The following is an 18,275-nucleotide window of genomic DNA, read 5'->3' as shown; positions in this document are numbered from 1 at the left end:
CATGTAGGTGAAAGAAGCCATCCTTAAGCTGCGAAAACAGAAAAAACCCATCAGAGAAATTGCTACAATATTACGAGTGGCAAAACCTACAGTTTGGTACATTCTGAGAAAGAAAGCAAGCACTGGTGAACTCAGCAACGCAAAAAGACCTGGACGTCCACAGAAGACAACAGTGGTGGATGATCGCAGAATCATTTCCATGGTGAAGAGAAACCCCTTCACAACAGCCAACCAGGTGAACAACACTCTCCAGGGGGTAGGCGTATCGATATCCAAGTCTACCATAAAGAGAAGACTGCGTGAAAGTAAATACAGAGGGTGCACTGCAAGGTGCAAGCCACTCATAAGCCTCAAGAATAGAAAGGTTAGATTGGACTTTGATAAAGAACATCTAAAAAAGCCAGCACAGTTCTGGAGAAACATTCTTTGGACAGATGAAACCAAGATCAAACTCTACCAGAATGATGGCAAGAAAAAAGTATGGAGAAGGTGTGGAACAGCTCATCCAAAGCATACCACATCATCTGTAAAACACGATGGAGGCAGTGTGATGGCTTGGACGTGCATGGCTGCCTGTGGCACTGGGACACTAGTGTTTATTGATGATGTGACACAGGAAAGAAGCAGCCAAATGAATTTCCTGGTGTTCAGAGACATACTGTCTGCTCAAATCCAGCTAAACGCAGTCAAATTGATTGGGTGGCATTTCATGATACAGATGGACAATGACCCAAAACATACAGCCAAAGCAACCCAGGAGTTTATTAAAGCAAAGAAGTGGAAAATTCTTGAATGGCCAAGTTGGTCACCTGATCTTAACCCAATTGAGCATGCATTTCACTTGTTGAAGACTAAACTTCAGACAGAAAGGCCCACAAACAAACAGCAACTGAAAGCTGCTGCAGTAAAGGCCTGGCAGAGCATTAAAAAGGAGGAAACCCAGCATGTGGTGATGTCCATGAGTTCAAGACTTCAGGCTGTCATTGCCAGTAAAGGGCTTTCAACCAAGTATTAGAAATGAACATTTTATTTCCAGTTGTTTAATTTGTCCAATTACTTTTGAGCCCCTGAAATGAAGGGATTGTGTTAAAAAAATGCTTTAGTTGCCTCACATTTTTATGCAATCATTTTGTTCACCCCACTGAATTAAAGCTGAGTCTGCACTTCAACTGCATCTGAGTTGTTTCATTTAAAATTCATTGTGGTAATGTACAGAACCAAAATTAGAAAAAAGTTGTCTCTGTCCAAATATTTATGGACCTAACTGTACATTAACATTTTAATTTGTAATATAATTTTAGAAATATACTGCTTATGTATTTTAAATTATACAGCCAAAAATTCTACATTTACAAAGTAATAACTTAAAATATTTCTATATTTCAACTTTCTCATAACTAAAATAAGAGGGTCAACAGCAAATTTACCCATCAATGGCTTAGTTTTTAATGTATCTATTAAATAATTAATTAAATTGCTTGAAATATGCTACACATAACTGCATGTTTATAAGATATTGCAGTATAGAACATTAGTTTCTACACTGAAGAAAAAAAACACACAAAATTAACATCCATACATTTTAATATTAAGATATAAACAGCTGTTCCACTGAATACACTTTAAGCTACTCGCTTAGTTTTGATGAATATGACCACTGATACTTTATAAAACATGGTTTATTTGTATAGTGATACATAGCTACAGTAATCCCTCGCTATATCGCGCTTCGACTTTCGCGGCTTCACTCTATCGCGGATTTTATATGTAAGCATATCTAAATATATAACACGGATTTTTCGCGGTTTCTGCTTGGACAATGGGTCATTTTACTTCTGGTACATGCTTCCTCAGTTGGTATTCCCAGTTGATTTCATACAAGGGACGCTATTGGCGGATGGCTGAGAAGCTACCCAATCAGAGCACGCAGTTAAGTTCCTGTGTGCTGATTGGCTCAGCAACGGAGCGCCGAATTCGATTCCGCTGTGTTAACCAGGAAGTCTTGTCTCGCTCATTCAGCATGAACGTGTTTCACTGTGTAAAGAGTTAACTTTTGTGCTCTTTTGTGTTTATCTTTGTGCATAGTCAAGCCCTTCGTTATGGCTCCAAAACGATCTGCTGAAAAGGTAAAAGTTTTGCATATGTTGAAGGAAGGGAACAGCTACACCACTGTAGGACGCCATTACGGCATCAATGAGTCCACGATTCTTATTATTTATAAAGGAGGAAAAGAATATAAGATCTACGGCCGCCGTGTCCTTTAATCAGGGCGCAAAACGAGTTGTAAGTGGACGTAATAAGGCGGTAGTCCAGATGGAATCTGCTTTAGGGATTTGGATTGAAGACTGCCGGAAGAAGAACAACAGCGGTGCTACACAGTCACCTGAAGAAGCTCCTTTAGAAGTGTTGTAACGCTCTCCTTTGTTGTGCAGTAAAATTAAACTCATCGTTATCAGACAAGTCGTCGTGTCATTGCTAGTGAGTAACCATAATTTATTTTCTACATACAGTAACACACATTTTACTGTATATAATTTTTCTTGCATTGTACATATTTATTACTGGTGGCCTGTCTATCGTAATGGTTGTAACATAACATGTAACATATGTGATATCGGAGATGCTCGATATCTTATCTATAATATTTAGGTTTTACTGTATATAAACAGTGTGTTTACATACATAATTTCAACGAATCTTACCTAATATCTAAGAGAATACAAAGGGTTTATGCTGTATAACTGTGCAGGAAATGTTTATAAGAGTGTGGGAGAGTTTATAAGGGCTTAAAATATATAAAAAATAACCATTTAAAAACATATGGTTTTTACTATGCGGATTTTCACTTTCGCGGGGGAGGGGGGGTTCTGGAACGTAACCCCCACGATACATTAGGGATGACTGTATGGCTATATACTATACTATACTATACTATAGGTTAAAAAAAAAGATTTTTTTAAAGTATATGTATATTTCTGGCATTTTACTCTTAATACATTTGAAAATATTTTTAAAATCCTGTTTTTGTTTTGTCATTCTGGGGTATTGAGTGTTTTTTCATAATGAAAAAAAAATAAATGTTAACAATTTTAGCCTAAGGCTACAGCATAACAAAATGTGAAAAAATTGAGGGGGTCTGAATAATTTCTAAATGCATTGTATACACACACATAGTACTTATAAATTTTCCATATTAGTATAAATTTATGCTTGTTTTTATTTATTTTAATTTTGTTTTATTTTATGAACTTTTAATACAAAGAACTGTATATTCAGTGCTATGTATTGCTTTTCTGTGTACATGTGCCAGAACTGTGTATAGGAAAATTGTGAGTCAACTGAGCCAATGCACTTCCTCTAGGAGAAGTCATGCATTTTTTCCATTTTTCTATTTTGGTACAGTATACTTAAGCTGTTTATTAGAAGAGTAATCTGTCATGGTTGAGATTTTTCAATAAGGAAGACAGAAGTTTCGACATAAGGAAGACAAAGGTTTCAAGGTAAAGTAGTTATATTCACTGATCATTCTGCCAGAGAGTTATGACATGTTGCATATTGATTCATATTTACAAGAAACAATTTCACTGTGTGAATACTGAACTTATAAACCTATATCTATGTTTTTAAATAATAAAAGTTATTTCTTCTTTTGTCTATATATGCATTTTTTAGGAGCTGTGTTATATATTACATGACAAAGAGCAAATACATAACATTTTCAAAAAGAATTGATCCAACCCTGGTTGGGGTGCTAATCCATCACTGGGCCCACACAAGTACACACCAGCACTCACAAAGGCTGAGTGAAAATTCTGAATTGGCTCTAAAACACATCATTGAGATATAGTCTATAACTATAGTTTTCAGAGAAACACGTAGACATATGAAGAACTTCCACACACACAGACAGTGACCAGGCACACTTCTAACAAAAAGTTAGTCTTGGAATAACTTACCCATGATAAAAAAATAAACAACATCATAAAGTATTATCACAGGAATATCCGTGTTGGGATAGAGTTTTCTGAAGGATGCAGCACACTCCTCAAGGTCAATATTTCTTCTGCCAAAGACATACATGACTGGTAGTCGTTTGCAAGGACTAAGACATGTCTTTCCATAGTGGATTATACATTGTGCTTCAACATGTTCAGAAGCAACCTCATCAACACAACAGCTATACAGAGAAAAAAAGTAAGATTTATTGAGAGGAAAAATGTGTGTAAAGTGGGGGAAGGAGGGAGAGTTAAGCTAAAGTTAGAAAATGGGATTTATTAGAAAATGGAACGCACCTTAACAAAACTGATAATGCCATTTCTCAACATAGTCTCCACACTTCTCAATGCACTTGTGCCACCTGCCTGGAACTGCCTGGATTCCTGCAGAATTAAAGGTTTTGTCTTGTTCTCGCAACCACTTGTGCCCCACTTTCTTCACTTTGTCATCTGTCTTAAATCGGCGACCACCCAGACATCTTTTTAGTGATCCAAAAAGGTGGAAATCACACAATGCCAAATCTGGCGAATAAGGAGGATGTGGTAATACCTCAAACTTTAGTTTCTCCACACAAACCTTGGTGTTCTTAGCAGTGTGTGGGTGGGCATTGTCTTGCAGCAAAAGGACTCCTTGAGACAGCAGTCCCCGCCGCTTGAATCGAATAGCAGGCTTCACATTGGTCTCCAGCAAGTCACAGTAACTTGCACTAGTGACTGTAGTACCTCTTGGAATGTAGTGTTCAACAATAACTCGGGTGCATGATTGGTTGCGAGGACAAGACAAAGCCTTTTATTCTGCTGGAATCCAGGCACTTCCAGGCAGGTGGCACAACTGCATTGAGAAGGGTGGAGACTACAATGAGAAAGGTTTTGTTAAGGTTTGTTCCATTTTCTGATAAATCCCATTTTCTAACTTTAGCTTGACTTCCCCTCTTACAAATGCATATAATTGTGGTACATGAAAAATATGAAAACAGCAGGATTTTTCTGGTTCATATGTCAAAAAATTTTGACTTGTGAAACAAGGCAATTGGCGATAATTTAGAAGTATACACAGTGGTGGATAAAATTTTAAAAAATAAATAAATACATTTATATTTTAGCACTGTTTATTTTGCAGTATATTTTGCAAAACATTTCACTTCAATGAGTGCTGAAATTTTGTTTTTCAAGAACGTTTTTGCTCTATTAAACAAAATGCATTGATTAACAATAACACATACTTAACTTAAGAGAAGATAAATATTGTATAAACTGTTATGGAAAATGCATTTTAAAGAATAAGTTCAGTATTATTCAATTCAAAGTTATTTGAAGTAATTGTGTTCTATAGTTAACTGCTTTCTATAAATGAAAAAAAAAACATCTTGCTAGCACTGGTGTTTTACATCGTAGTTTATGGGGCGCAGAGGAAAAGCTTAAAAAACTACCAAATACGTACACACATTGTAAAATAGTTTATACATGTTATTTTTGAACAAAAAAAATACCAATATTATGAAATTCAGCTGTTTTAAAAGAAGACCAGTCATGTGCAATAGCTCAGCACTTGGTCTTTTCATGCAGCAACATTTCCATTCCCCTCCCCCTCCAAACAGTTGAAACAAATTCCTCCCGACAGACCAAATCACAGTAAATGTTTTATACCACATGACTTTTTCCAGATCCCATTTGTTGTCACAAACATCCATTAGAAACACAGAAGGTGTGGAGCAATACTTGACAACTTTCTTGGCTTGAAAAATGGATATATTTGTAAGTTTTTATGCTTTTCTTCCATGCCCCTTTCCCTCCATTGTAAAGCACTAGAGTGGAAAAGATATATATTTTTTTAACTTACAGAAAGCGATTAACTTTAAAACACAATTTCACATGGCAAATGCATAAATCACGTTTGTGAACAAATAATTTAAACTTGAAAACTACAGATCATCTCCTTTGATAGCTGTTAAAATGCATAAACTTTCCAAATCGGTTAATTTTTTTTCTTTTTAATTATTATTCTTAATGTCCTTCAGTGAATAGAAGCTCAGAACAGATTTCAAACTGCCTTTTCAACTACCAACAAGAACATAAATTATTAAATGCAAAATATTAAAATGTGTTTTGCAAAAAATATTTTATATAATAGCAGTAGTAGTAGTATAAACATATATAGTGCATGACAAAATTGTACCTGCCATAAGATGTATCTCCAAGTATATACATTTTTGAACCAGTAGCAGTTTCCAGTTTTGAGGCCACGGCTGCTGAATCTAGTAATAGGCAATCTGGGAATTGCAAAGCTACCTGAAACAAAATACAAGCTCACTATATACTGGCCAGAACATTCTAAAAAAATACCTGCATTTAACAAACTCTAAGGTGAAATAATTTCTTTGCAAAACACTACAAACAGCAGTTAAGTTTATTGTAATAAACTTTATTGATAGTACATGGCATTCTTTATTAATTTTCCTAAATATTCTTTCTAAGAATTGCTAGAGTTGTTAAGTATTTAAAAGATTGATTAACTTAAAATCCCACTGTTTTTTTCTCAACTTTGAATAGTACCTATAAACAAAAGGTGACTTCATAGAGGTTAAATTCTTGTTCAATGTTTTGTAGATAACTTATGACAATGGTTAAAAATAAATGGCACAGAGCTTTAAAGAGAATGGCGAGATCTGCACAAAACACTTTCAGCAATGTAAACCTATAGAACATGCCCATACTGACAAAATGGGGGGTTATTCTAAATACTTTTCTTAGATTCCTGACGCCAAGTCCAATTTAGCACTTTCTGACAGAAAATCTTTCAGATTTTCAAAGCAGTGCTTTTGAGGTTGCCAATACACATACATTAATGTAAACTATTGCAAACCAGATAACGTGATTATGAGGAAGAAAGGCTTTTCCCCAAAAGTGAAACTGTATTGCTTTCAAATAAGATATGCTGAACCTATCATATAGATGTATCCATATAAAACCACTGCAAAAGAATCAACTCAATACATTTTTTATCAACTCAACACTTGCCTCCAAATAACCTTTTCACTGCAATAAGGTTCCTTAAGAAGTCTAAAGGAAGGCAGATACAATGTTGCAAATTGCCACTGACACAAGGAACAAACCAAAGTAAAAATAGAATATAAGCTTTACCAATCAATCTTTTTTTAATACATCATTTTTTAAAGTGTGTGCCCAGTTGTAGCTTCACTTATTACTTCAATGTACTAGCTGTAGTGCAGAAAGGTAAATGGCATAAGAAAGGGCTACCAGGGACAGAAATGGCACAAGGGCACAGCACCGGAAATAGGAAATCTCCACTAATAGATGTCGATCTTTATGTCAGTTTGGATAAACCAAAAAAAAATGCTATTGAACACCAAGTTTCTTGGCTACAGTTCTAAATGCACTTCTCCTTAATTTCCAATTGAATTCTCATTCCAAACGACAGGTACTGAGAAGAAATACTATTTAACTGGCAATTTATGTTTAGAACATTCATACAGACAAATGCTGAAATTAATTTATACAATCTTTCCTTTAGTAAAAATTTTAAACAATCACAACTGCAAAATTTTTTAAGTAAATAAAATGGGATTAAAGACAGTGTTTTTTTGTCCATATACAGTTCTAAGGATAATAACATGTTTCTGAAACTTTGAGGAATTTTCATTTGATCATAGAAGAATGAATAATTGTAAATTTCCATTTAAAAAATATAACTATTAGGCAACTCTCTTAAATTAAAAATAAGGAATTCCTTCTCACACAAAAGAAATTTAAAAACATGTGAATGTCACAAAACTTTTACATTTTTTATAAAAGCATTGTATTCATTTTCCCTAATGTAGTTAATATAAAAAACATCAAAACTATATACACTATTGCTGCAAAGTTCAATTTTGCTGAAGAATGTGCACTGTTGCTGCTTTTGAAGGCAACATATAAACACCCAATCACTCCAGTAAAGGTGGGTTTCACTGGTTCAAATCAGTGTATTTTTTTCACAGACATTAAAATGATGCCTGTCTCGATTTTTTGAACAATACCTACAGCCATTTTTTTCTTTCACTTGCAGACTTTTGTGCAATAGAACACTAACTAGCCTGCAACCATGGTTCCAACTGAAAAAGAAAGGCAACTTCTTGTGAGCTCGTATCTGGTTAGCCAACAATAAAAATAAGGGGGAAACAAAGAATATTTGGGATAAGGGGTTTGGCCTGATTATCTGCACATCTACTGAAATGCGATGAGACAGGCACAGTCAAATCAAAGGGCAGAGTTTTCCAAGTGTGTGGCAGCACTTAATGTTGTAGATATTTTCCCTTTGTAGTTTGAAAACGGTCAATTCTTTTTTTCCCCAATTTCTAGCTCAACAAATATTTGGTGTAAAATCTAAGTGTCAACTGTGATCTGTTTCCTGTGTCTCATCCAGTAGAAAGTTGCAAGCTTTAAGATTTGATTTTATCTTAACCTACTGACATACAGCTTGAACCTACTACATCCAGCGTTACACAATTCTTTATTTTATGTAGTAACAAGATACTTTAACCACAGTATGCCAATCAAAGTGATCACAGCCATCACCCTCCTATTAATGTATCCTACTTAAAAGTGCACCTCTTGAAACCAGATGTGTTTGATACCACCATTTCACAATTTCTCTCAGATAGGGTGAAGGAAACACACATCAGGTTTTCATAATAAAAATAGACACATTTGTAATGATTGAGGGCTGCTTGTTTTTTTTATAAATCCAAGCCACTTTTGCAGTTATGCAGGCATGGATTAATTTGTACATCTTACATTATAAAAATTGTGATAAGCACAGGCAATTACCTCAACATACCCACTAATCCTATTCACCTAGATTCTCCAAAATAACATCTAGTCGAGATCTGAAGGTCCCTCAAGTGCTACTCTCCCCCACACTACTTGGTAATTTATACTGTGTGTCAATCATTCTTCATGTGAAGAAAAACTTTCTAACATTTGTTTGAAATTTGTTTCTTGTTAGTAATCATGTTACAGAATTTAATTAGGGTTTAATTTACGTTTACTTAAACTGAAAATGTTGATTCCTTTCTTCTCTCCTCACAGCTCATACCAGAATCAGCCTGGTCACTATTCTCTGGTCTTTCTCTAGCACTGCTATGTATTTTTGTGATGCTGAGACCAAAACTGAAGACAGTACTCCATATAAGGCCTGACTAATGATTTATACAAGTATACCCTCCCTTGACTTGTACTCCATGCATTGTGCTATATAATCAAACATCCAATTAGCCTGCTTGATTGCTTCTGTAACACTGTCTAGATGTACATACATTGTGACAAGTTCACTGTGATTCATAGGTCCTTTTGTTCCTTCTTTAACTTCTTTAAAACAGGGACATCATAACCAAGTCAATTTTCAAGATAGGTATGTAGGTAGGTTTGCTTCTTTTCCATGAAGTGAAACAGCTTACAGTATATGGTCGCTTTTTCTAATTTTGACAATAACCCTCCCCATGTTTCATGGGTGAAAATAAAAAGCTCCTCAACAAACACTTTCTGAAAAGTATAAAGTCTTACAATGAAAGAATTTTGAGTACAATTTTGTTATTTTTATCCTAACATTACAGAACAAATAGTACTAACAATATGTAGCTTATCATGGCAACCTGAGTGGATACAGCATACGAGTTGAAAGCCTGCATGGCGAAGAGTGGTTAGTGTAATCCTGTTTGAATACTGGCAAGAGGTACCCTGGCGTACTAGAACTTTCCAATGGAAACTGGGTCAAGGGATGTGGAACATAACCTATCTCTCTAGAAAATACATAGAACTTGTGAAGGAATTTGAAAACAAAATGATCAGATATGGTCAGATTTACCTCTAAACACAGATTTGCCTCCTAACTTTTCAAACAAAAATTGGTATCTCTCCTACTCTGTAGTTGTCACTTGGAACAGGACCTCATCAGGTATTGGAATATTCACAAGCCCATAATTTGGGTATCATACAGTTAGGATTTACTCTACTAAAGAGGAGGGTTGCCCCAATGCAGCTTTGGGTGTGAGAAAGAAATATTTGTTGCTTGAATGTATACAATGAACAATATTAAAAAATTCAGCTTTTTTAGAGGCAATGGAGTTGGTGCTCAAAATGGTATCATCTACTAATTCTGTAGTTCTACAGGTAAATTTTAACATTCTCATGGGAGCTGATGGTAAAACTTGGATAGGTGAGATTGGGAGGAACAGCCTGCTTGTTCTGAATATAAGTGAGGAATTATTACTGGATTTCTGTGTTAGTCCCCGATTGTCCATATGGAGCACCAGAAGTGCACCATAGTATCAGAACACTGTGGACCAAGGGTCAATGATAATTTTGTAGCAATGCCATCTGCTCTGAAGCTATGGATTGTGGACAATGGGATAAAAATAGATGCTGAGCTGGAGGGCCCACTGAAGAGACTTGGAAGACCTACAAATTGTCAAGGAGGAGTTGGGAATGACTAACATATGCTTCTGTTCAGAATGAGTTTAACTCCCACCTCTGGGAGAGCTTCCCTTGTCCATACGTTGTTGCTGTCTGTCATGGCAGCAAACCTAGGGCCTTTTGGTTAACACCAGTGGTAAGAAAAGCTGTCATGTTGATGAAGAGGCCTTCTTAGTAATACTGAATGGATGTTCTGCAGATCTGACTGAGAGGTATAGGCAGGTGAAAAAGTGGCGGCTGCAGCTGCAATCAAAGTCAAAGCTATGAATAGGAGAATTCTGGCAAGGCCATGGAGAAAGACTTTGAATGCTAGAGAGGTTGTAGAAAACTATCCAGCAACACATGCAGGGGTTGTTGCCTGGACAGTTCTTAAAAAGGATAGTGAATGTTGACTTCAACTGGAAATACTGATGAGAGGCAGAAAGACCATTCTGATGAACTCCTAAACCCGACAGATAAACTCTGTGTGGAGAAGGAATTACCGAGAGTATTGGTTGCAACTGGTTCCATCCATGTGACTAAGGTTACAATAGTGATTAAAAATCTCTATGGGGCAAGAACACAGGAGTGGATGAGATCCTGCTGGAAATGCTATAAGCACTGGGGGATGTTTTGAATATACTTTTTCAAAGTGTGGGGATAGCCCCTTAGATCTGGCATGCTGGGGTGGTGTTCCTTACTTTTATAACAAGGACAATCCAACTACAGAGAGAATCACACTCCTCAGATTCCTGAGAGAGAGAACTTTATTTGTCCACAGGGAAAATGTAGCATGTGTGCCTATGAGGGGATCATAGGAAAATGTCAATACTTTCTATACTGTATGTAGTATGAGGATTAGAGAAAAGTGTCTGACTATATATAGTGTAGTATCTTGTGGAAAGGGCTTCAAGAGTGAGAACCGCATTTGCATACTCAGTGTTGGACCCCACCAAGGGTGCATCTTGCCTTTTCTGTTGTTCAAGGTTTTCATAGACGGAATACGAAGCTGCAGTGATGGTTTGAAATATATTCAGCTTGGGAACATAAGGGTTGCACATCTACTGTTTGCTGCAGCTGCTGTCCTCTTCATCTCAACAGACTGTGATTTCCATCGTACGCTGGAACAGTTACCAGCTTATATGGCTAGAATGGTAATTAGCATTTGCAAATATGAGGTCATGGTCTTGTCCTGGGAAAAAAAAAAGTATTTTTTTTCGAAAGGAGTTAAGAGGCTTTCCCAAGTGGAGAAATCAAGTACTTCAGGGTCTTCTTCACAAGTGAATGTAGAGGTGATGATAAGTTTACTAACAAATTACTGCAGCAGCTGTTTTATAATGCAATCATAGCAACTGCATTAAATAAATAATGAAAATTCAACCATAATCAAAGTAATTTTCAAAGTAAGGATAAAACAGAACTAAAGTTAGAATGATGAAGAATGGTAAACTTGTCAAAACTGACAGGGTATTTTTTTTAACTAATAATCCAGAAAAGTTAATAAAAAGTTATTAAATTGGTTTGTACAAATAAAGATCTCAATTGAATCAAAAAGGTTTCCAAAGTTTGCCATCTTTATAAACTTGCTTCTTTTTCTTGACCTATCAAAAGTGTTATATGCTCTTTAACATAAACATACATCACATACCTTGGAGAACTGATTCTTCAAAATAAAGTTGCATGTCTCCTCAATCTGGTAAACTTCATCTAGCTGTTGGGGTTCTGTTTTGTTTTCCGTTGCTTTGGTTTCAAAGGATTGGTAAATTACCTGGGCACCATCACTACTGAATGCAGTGGTCATTTTAACTCTGCAATATGAAACAAATAAGAAAACAGGTATAAATTGTATATATAATTACTTATTTTCTGCTGCATTAAAAAAAACTACTTAAAAATGGTTTTCAAAGTTTAAACATTAACATGTAATTAAAATATGTATAAATTATATGTTGCCTTTTTAATAACAAATAATTTGCTTTAAACTTTGTAAATGCATATATTTATTTATGCGTTAAGGACAGTAACAGCCTATCACTGTAGAAATTGGTAGGACGGCTGCCTGGATGAGATGACATCCTACTACAGTGCACAAAAAAACACAGCTATATAGACTAAGGTCAACACATGAGTCAACAAAAAATGTTTCTGGATTTAACAGGAAACTAAAAACCACATACCGACTATAAACAGAAGACACCTAAGCCCAAAATGGAATCAAGTGCAAATTCAAATACATACTATGTGTCAACATCCTGCACTACAGTGGGTGTCTGGAGTTTTTTTTTGTTTTTTCTGTCCACCCTGGCCATCGGACCTTACTCCTTTTCTATGTTAACTAATGTTGTCTTATTTTAATTTCTTATTTTGTCTGTTATTCTTCTTTTCTTCATTATGTAAAGCACCTTGAGCTACTTTTTGTATGAAAATGTGCTATACAGTAATCCCTCGCTACTTCGCGGTTCACTTTTCGCAGATTCACGACTTCGCAGATTTTATATGTAAGCATATCTAAATATATAACGCAGATTTTTCGCTGCTTCGCGGGTTTCTGCGGACAATGGGTCTTTTTACTTCTGGTACTTGCTTCCTCAGTTGGTTTGCCCAGTTGATTTCATACAAGAGATGCTATTGGCGGATGGCTGAGAAGCTACCCAATCAGAGCACGCAGTTAAGTTCCTGTGTGATGCTGATTGGCTCAGCGACGGACTGCTGCATTAACCAGGAAGTCTCATCTCACTCATTCAGCATTAACGTGCACCCGCTTCAGGGGCCGTGTCCAAGCGCCAACAGAAGATGCAAATGATTGCAGAAAAGGTAAAAGTTTTGGATATGTTGAAGGAAGGGAACAGCTACACCACTGCAGGACACCATTACAGCATCAATGAGTCCACGATTCTTTTTATTTAAAAAGGAGGAAAAGCATATAAGATCTACGGCCGCAGTGTCCTTTAACCAGGGCGCAAAACGAGTTGCAAGTGGACGTGATAAGGCAGTAGTCTGGATGGAATCTGCTTTAGGAATCTTTGCAACAAGGTCGACGACGTCATGACCGCCTACACGCTGCTCTTTGACCGGAAAAAGAAGCAGCGGCAGCAACTGCCGATCACAATGTTTTTGCAGCCTCGCAAAAAAGAGCCAGTTCCTACTACTACTACTACTACTACTACTACTACTACTACTACGGATACACCTTCGGAAACCGTGGAGGAGGTGCCCCAGGAAATGTCTGAAGAGACGTTAAATACAGTCATCGGCTACGCAGTAAAAGTCATCATCACCTTCATCGTCATCATTTTTACTGCGCAGCATATTCATCACCATCATCACGTCATATATAGCTATGTGTACTTCGCTATACAGTAAGTGTAAACTTATCTATCGATTTCATATTGCTTAGCAGTTGTCCCTGTTATTAATAGAGTAAAGGGTGGGTTGTAAACAATACAGGGAGGGTTTAAAAACATCCAAATACACGTTAAATAATTAAATAAATATGGTGTCCCTACTTCGCGGAAATTCAGTTAATCGCGGTCGGCCTTGGAACCTATCTCCCGCGATAAGTGAGGGATTACTGTATAAATAAATGTTGTTGTTGTTGTTGTCATAAAAGAACACAAACTAAAATTTGTTGACTTTTTTTATGCTATGCATAAAAACATTCAAGAAAACTATAATATAAACATTACTTAATATCAAAAAGAAATGCAATGGCAATAAAGACAAACATGACAATGACAATAATTTTAATGTACTAAAATAAACAGATACAAATGTTTTTTGATTATAAATAATGAAACTTATCCACAGAACTGATACATATTGTAAAATTGTTGTAATTATTTTTATAAATAGAATTATTAACTTTTTACCTATTTGTATATTTAGGGCTTTGTGATGAATGTGTTATGCACACCATGGGGGTATTTTCCGTACGTCACTTAAATCATCCGAGATCAGATGCCTCATCTTGGATGAGTTAATGCCAGTGAAACTCATCCGGGATAAGTCGGTTTTTCAAACGCAGCCTTGTAGTAGATTAGTCTAGCTGGATCTAATCATCTGAGATGAATGCGCACGCCCGTACTGAGTGAAAAGCCCATATATATTGAGTCTAGAAAACATGATCAGCAAGCCTTTGATAGGCTGTAACAAAATGACGAAAGAACAGGCGCATTTTTTTTCACACAAGCAGAGCAAGACCTTTCATTCGAAGGACATGAAGAATTTCAAGATTTAATATGCACAAGGGGTAACACTGCAAAAGCAGTCCAAACCAGAAAAGACGGCTGGCAAAAAGTGGCCGACAAATTAAACGCTAAGTAGTGTGCATTGTACTTACTGAATGCAGCGTATGTGTCGGATAGATAGATAGATAGATAGATAGATAGATAGATAGATAGATAGATAGATAGATAGATAGATAGATAGATAGATAGATAGATAGATAGATAGATAGATAGATAGATAGATAGATAGATACTTTATTAATCCCAAGGAGAAATTCACATTTAATATATTAATTATGCATGTAAATTCATATTTAATATGTCATAATTCCAGATCAAACGTGAGCACAAGGAGAACATGGGAACAGGTTAAAGTGAAGTACAAGAATATACTTCAAACTGGTAAATATTGGTATATAACTATTTAAAGAATTGTTGACATAAATCATATATAATCATAATCATATATAATATAAAAAACATTAATTCTAAAGCTAATAAGAAGGCAGACAAGCAAAAAACAGGTGGAGGTCCCATACGGTCCAGACCTAACCCCTGCAGAAGAGTTGGCTATCCAGCAAAATGCCCATCGCCCTGTTTCTGAGGGCATTCCAGGGCAAAGCTCCTCCTCAGAACCAGTGGCAGGATGCAGTGGTCACTTCATTTCAGGTAAAGCATGGTCATTACAAACATTTGTCATCTATGTGTGCCATAGGTATGTTCCATATAGCCCTCTTTTTTGTTGGGTCAGTTGCAGGGAATGTCATATCCCTAGAACCTGTGTCTGACCAACGAGATATTGACGAAGGTCAAATATTTGATGAAGACACTGTGTCTGATTATTCGGATCTGCGTACAATCCAGTGCCCCAATCACATTTGGAAATCTTGGGTAATGAGAATGTTAGGCTGATTGTGAGATTCTTCATGGAACTGTGGGTGTTTTTGCCTGTGTGTTGCCTAACTGTAACGGCATGAACTGCCTCTTTTATTGTCTGCACGCGCAGGTGTCCAGGAAAACACTATGAAAACCCGAAGGAAAAATTTCAGAGCCAAACAGACTTTACGAATTGCCTGGCAAACTGCACTAGATTTTCCGCATCGCCTACAGTATATAAAAAAAAGTGCTGCTTGCAAAAAACGTTAAAGCAATGCATACTGTCTGTGTGGTTGTGAGAGCCCAACTTCGCCTAGTTTGACTTTGAATATAAGGTGCTAATAAATATTTGAGGTACAATATTCCCCCTCGGCTAAAGCGGTATCTTTCGAAAAGAATTTCCTCCGGGAGCAATAAAGGATCTTGCCGATTGCGCAAAACCCTCTCTATATGAAATTCTCTTCTTATAATTTGTGCACCGATATCAATTGGTCACTCATTCTTGAACGGTGAACCCATGACTGAATGAATTCCATGCACTGACACTGATTAAGTGTGTGAGCTAATCCTTGTTTACATAGAACAAACCTGCTCCGAGCAGGTTTGAGGATTTGGATGTGTTGCTATGACAACACATCCAGCAAGAGTTTAGAAAAACCGACAGATCCAGGATCATGCCAAATCGTCAACAATTACATCCGGCTAAACGAGTAATCCATGTATGAAAAATACCCCCCGGTTTTGTTTTATAATTTTTGTGTATATTTATATGCTGTATAATTAAAGACATTTTTTAAATCCTTTATTTTCATTCAGATTTTGTACACATTTTAATGACAAAATATTTTCTTTGAAGTTTCTCATTATTGTTTTTCCATTTTGAAGTCTGTACACTGTACATTACTGTATAATTTGCATTTTAATTCACAGCACTTTATGGGGTATATATGTGTATATATTATTTATACATTATTACTTAAAAAGTTACTGCTGTATTGATGTTCAATTGTTTTACTTAAAAAGCTATTACTGCATGTAAAAGGTTTGTTCTTTTTTCTAAATGCCATTTTTCTCATTTTCAAGGTGTATTTTTTGGTCATTCCTTTAATGCGACTTTCCTCACATTTAGTCAGTATGGGCTCAGTTCAAAGTGTTGGATACAAGTGTCATCTAAACAAATGGACAACATATAATACACACGATTATTAATTTTACTTACTTCCAGCATTAAATACACTATAGGGTAAAAATCACCTTAAAACACCAGAATAACTGGAGTTATTACCACAAACGCGGCACCTTGTATACAGTACAAAGTATTTTCTTAAAAGTACTGCACCTATTAAAACAATCTCTTTAATGAAAGACTTTGTCATACATACAGTTGTGAATTTATTTTTCATTATGCATAAATAAAAAAGTAATTTCGTTCAGAGTGGCACTTAGTTGCTAAACAAGATCTTTAATAAAAGCAATACTTTTCAAAATGTTAAAATCTCTAACGTGGTGTAGTGCAGAAATATGGTGGGTCAAAGTTGCTCTACACCAAAAAAGGAATTCTTTGTACAGTTTTCAGCAAGACATAAATTGGCAAATTTGCAACTGTGCATGAATGAGTTTAGCAATCCTGAAAATTGCATAGATCTAGCCTCAACAGTTCAAACGTTATGACTAATTAAAGATTGAAACTTTTTCGTAGCACTCGTTTTACAGTACAACTGGGGCCACAAAATGCAAGGCTCTTTTAACCACAATGCAATATTTTAGTTGTATGCAAAAAACATATATTTTACACTACATCCTGTCCATACTAAAATCTACATATGCAGTAAATTATAAATACTCGTTTTAGATCATGTTTCATTACTTGAATAAAGGTTTCTACGATTGTACTTTATTCCGACATATTAAAGGAAATTGTACTTTACGACTTATAAATTTAAAAAAAATAACCGAAACGTTGAAATCATTCTCTAATCCATTCCAGTACCTTTAAATATATGCACCTCTTCTAGTAGCCCAATACCACTATTTTACACACGGGTAACATCGTACAATCACTTCCGGATCAGAGTCAGCCAATACGAAAACAAGGCCCATGTGTGAAAACATTTTCTCCAATCGAAGGGCACCTCCGTAAAACGTCATCAATAATAAGAGGCGGCAGGGGAAATAAACAGACCAATCAGAAGTAGTCATAAAAGGAAGGCTGGGATATTGGCGACGCGGCTGTTTAAGTCGCTTTTGCAATACAGTAATCATGTAACTGGTATATTTAGAGCTAGGCAAGCATTTTTGTTGCATATAATAATCGTGGGAGGTTGACATTTGTCTTAATCCTTATGTTGCTACTATTGCATTCTGTTTGCAAATTACAATAAAAATATTAGCAGCGCGGCAGTAGTTTTAGATTCAAAATACACACCTGATCACTTGTGTGATTTGCTTATGGTCACAAAATGACATTTATGCGGAATGATCTTGCAATCGTTCTTAAAGTCCAAGTGTGTTCTGTTTCAGGCTACGTTGTTTAACCGAGGTCAGCACCCCCTGTTAAGTAAAATTTAAGACGACATTCATTTGCTCTCGCTCAACATTTCATTGGTTACCACTAACGTGGGCTCTATTTCCGTATGAATTGTTTTATGTTTTCCTGTGTTTCTTTTTTTTAACTGTTAGTTTATGCAATTTACTCAATTCCAGAAGTCGGTTAATATTAAATGAAGGT

General features: G+C 36.0%; 1 protein-coding gene across 2 annotated transcripts in view; it reads right to left on the bottom strand.

Moving 5' to 3' along the window:
- dph2 (diphthamide biosynthesis 2) overlaps positions 1-18,108 on the bottom strand; it is a 34,728-nt gene extending 16,620 nt beyond the window's left edge. The window contains exons 1-4 of one of the 2 annotated variants that reach the window (XM_028811285.2): positions 17,973-18,108; positions 12,094-12,253; positions 6,172-6,284; positions 3,957-4,177 (exon numbers count right to left, since the gene is read on the bottom strand). In XM_028811285.2, the coding sequence (XP_028667118.1) occupies positions 3,957-4,177; positions 6,172-6,284; positions 12,094-12,253; positions 17,973-18,013 (535 nt within the window). In that variant the 5' untranslated portion in view covers positions 18,014-18,108. Of the gene's footprint in view, positions 1-3,956; positions 4,178-6,171; positions 6,285-12,093; positions 12,254-17,537; positions 17,648-17,972 lie in introns of those variants that run through there. The other variant, XM_028811286.2, reaches the window with a different exon arrangement.
- Positions 18,109-18,275: the final 167 nt, after the last annotated feature.

Source organism: Erpetoichthys calabaricus, chromosome 10 (assembly GCF_900747795.2).
Source record: "Erpetoichthys calabaricus chromosome 10, fErpCal1.3, whole genome shotgun sequence".
NCBI classification, from domain to species: Eukaryota; Metazoa; Chordata; class Cladistia; order Polypteriformes; family Polypteridae; genus Erpetoichthys; species Erpetoichthys calabaricus.
Note: the sequence above shows the minus strand (reverse complement) of the source record. Positions and strands in the feature narration are given on the sequence as shown.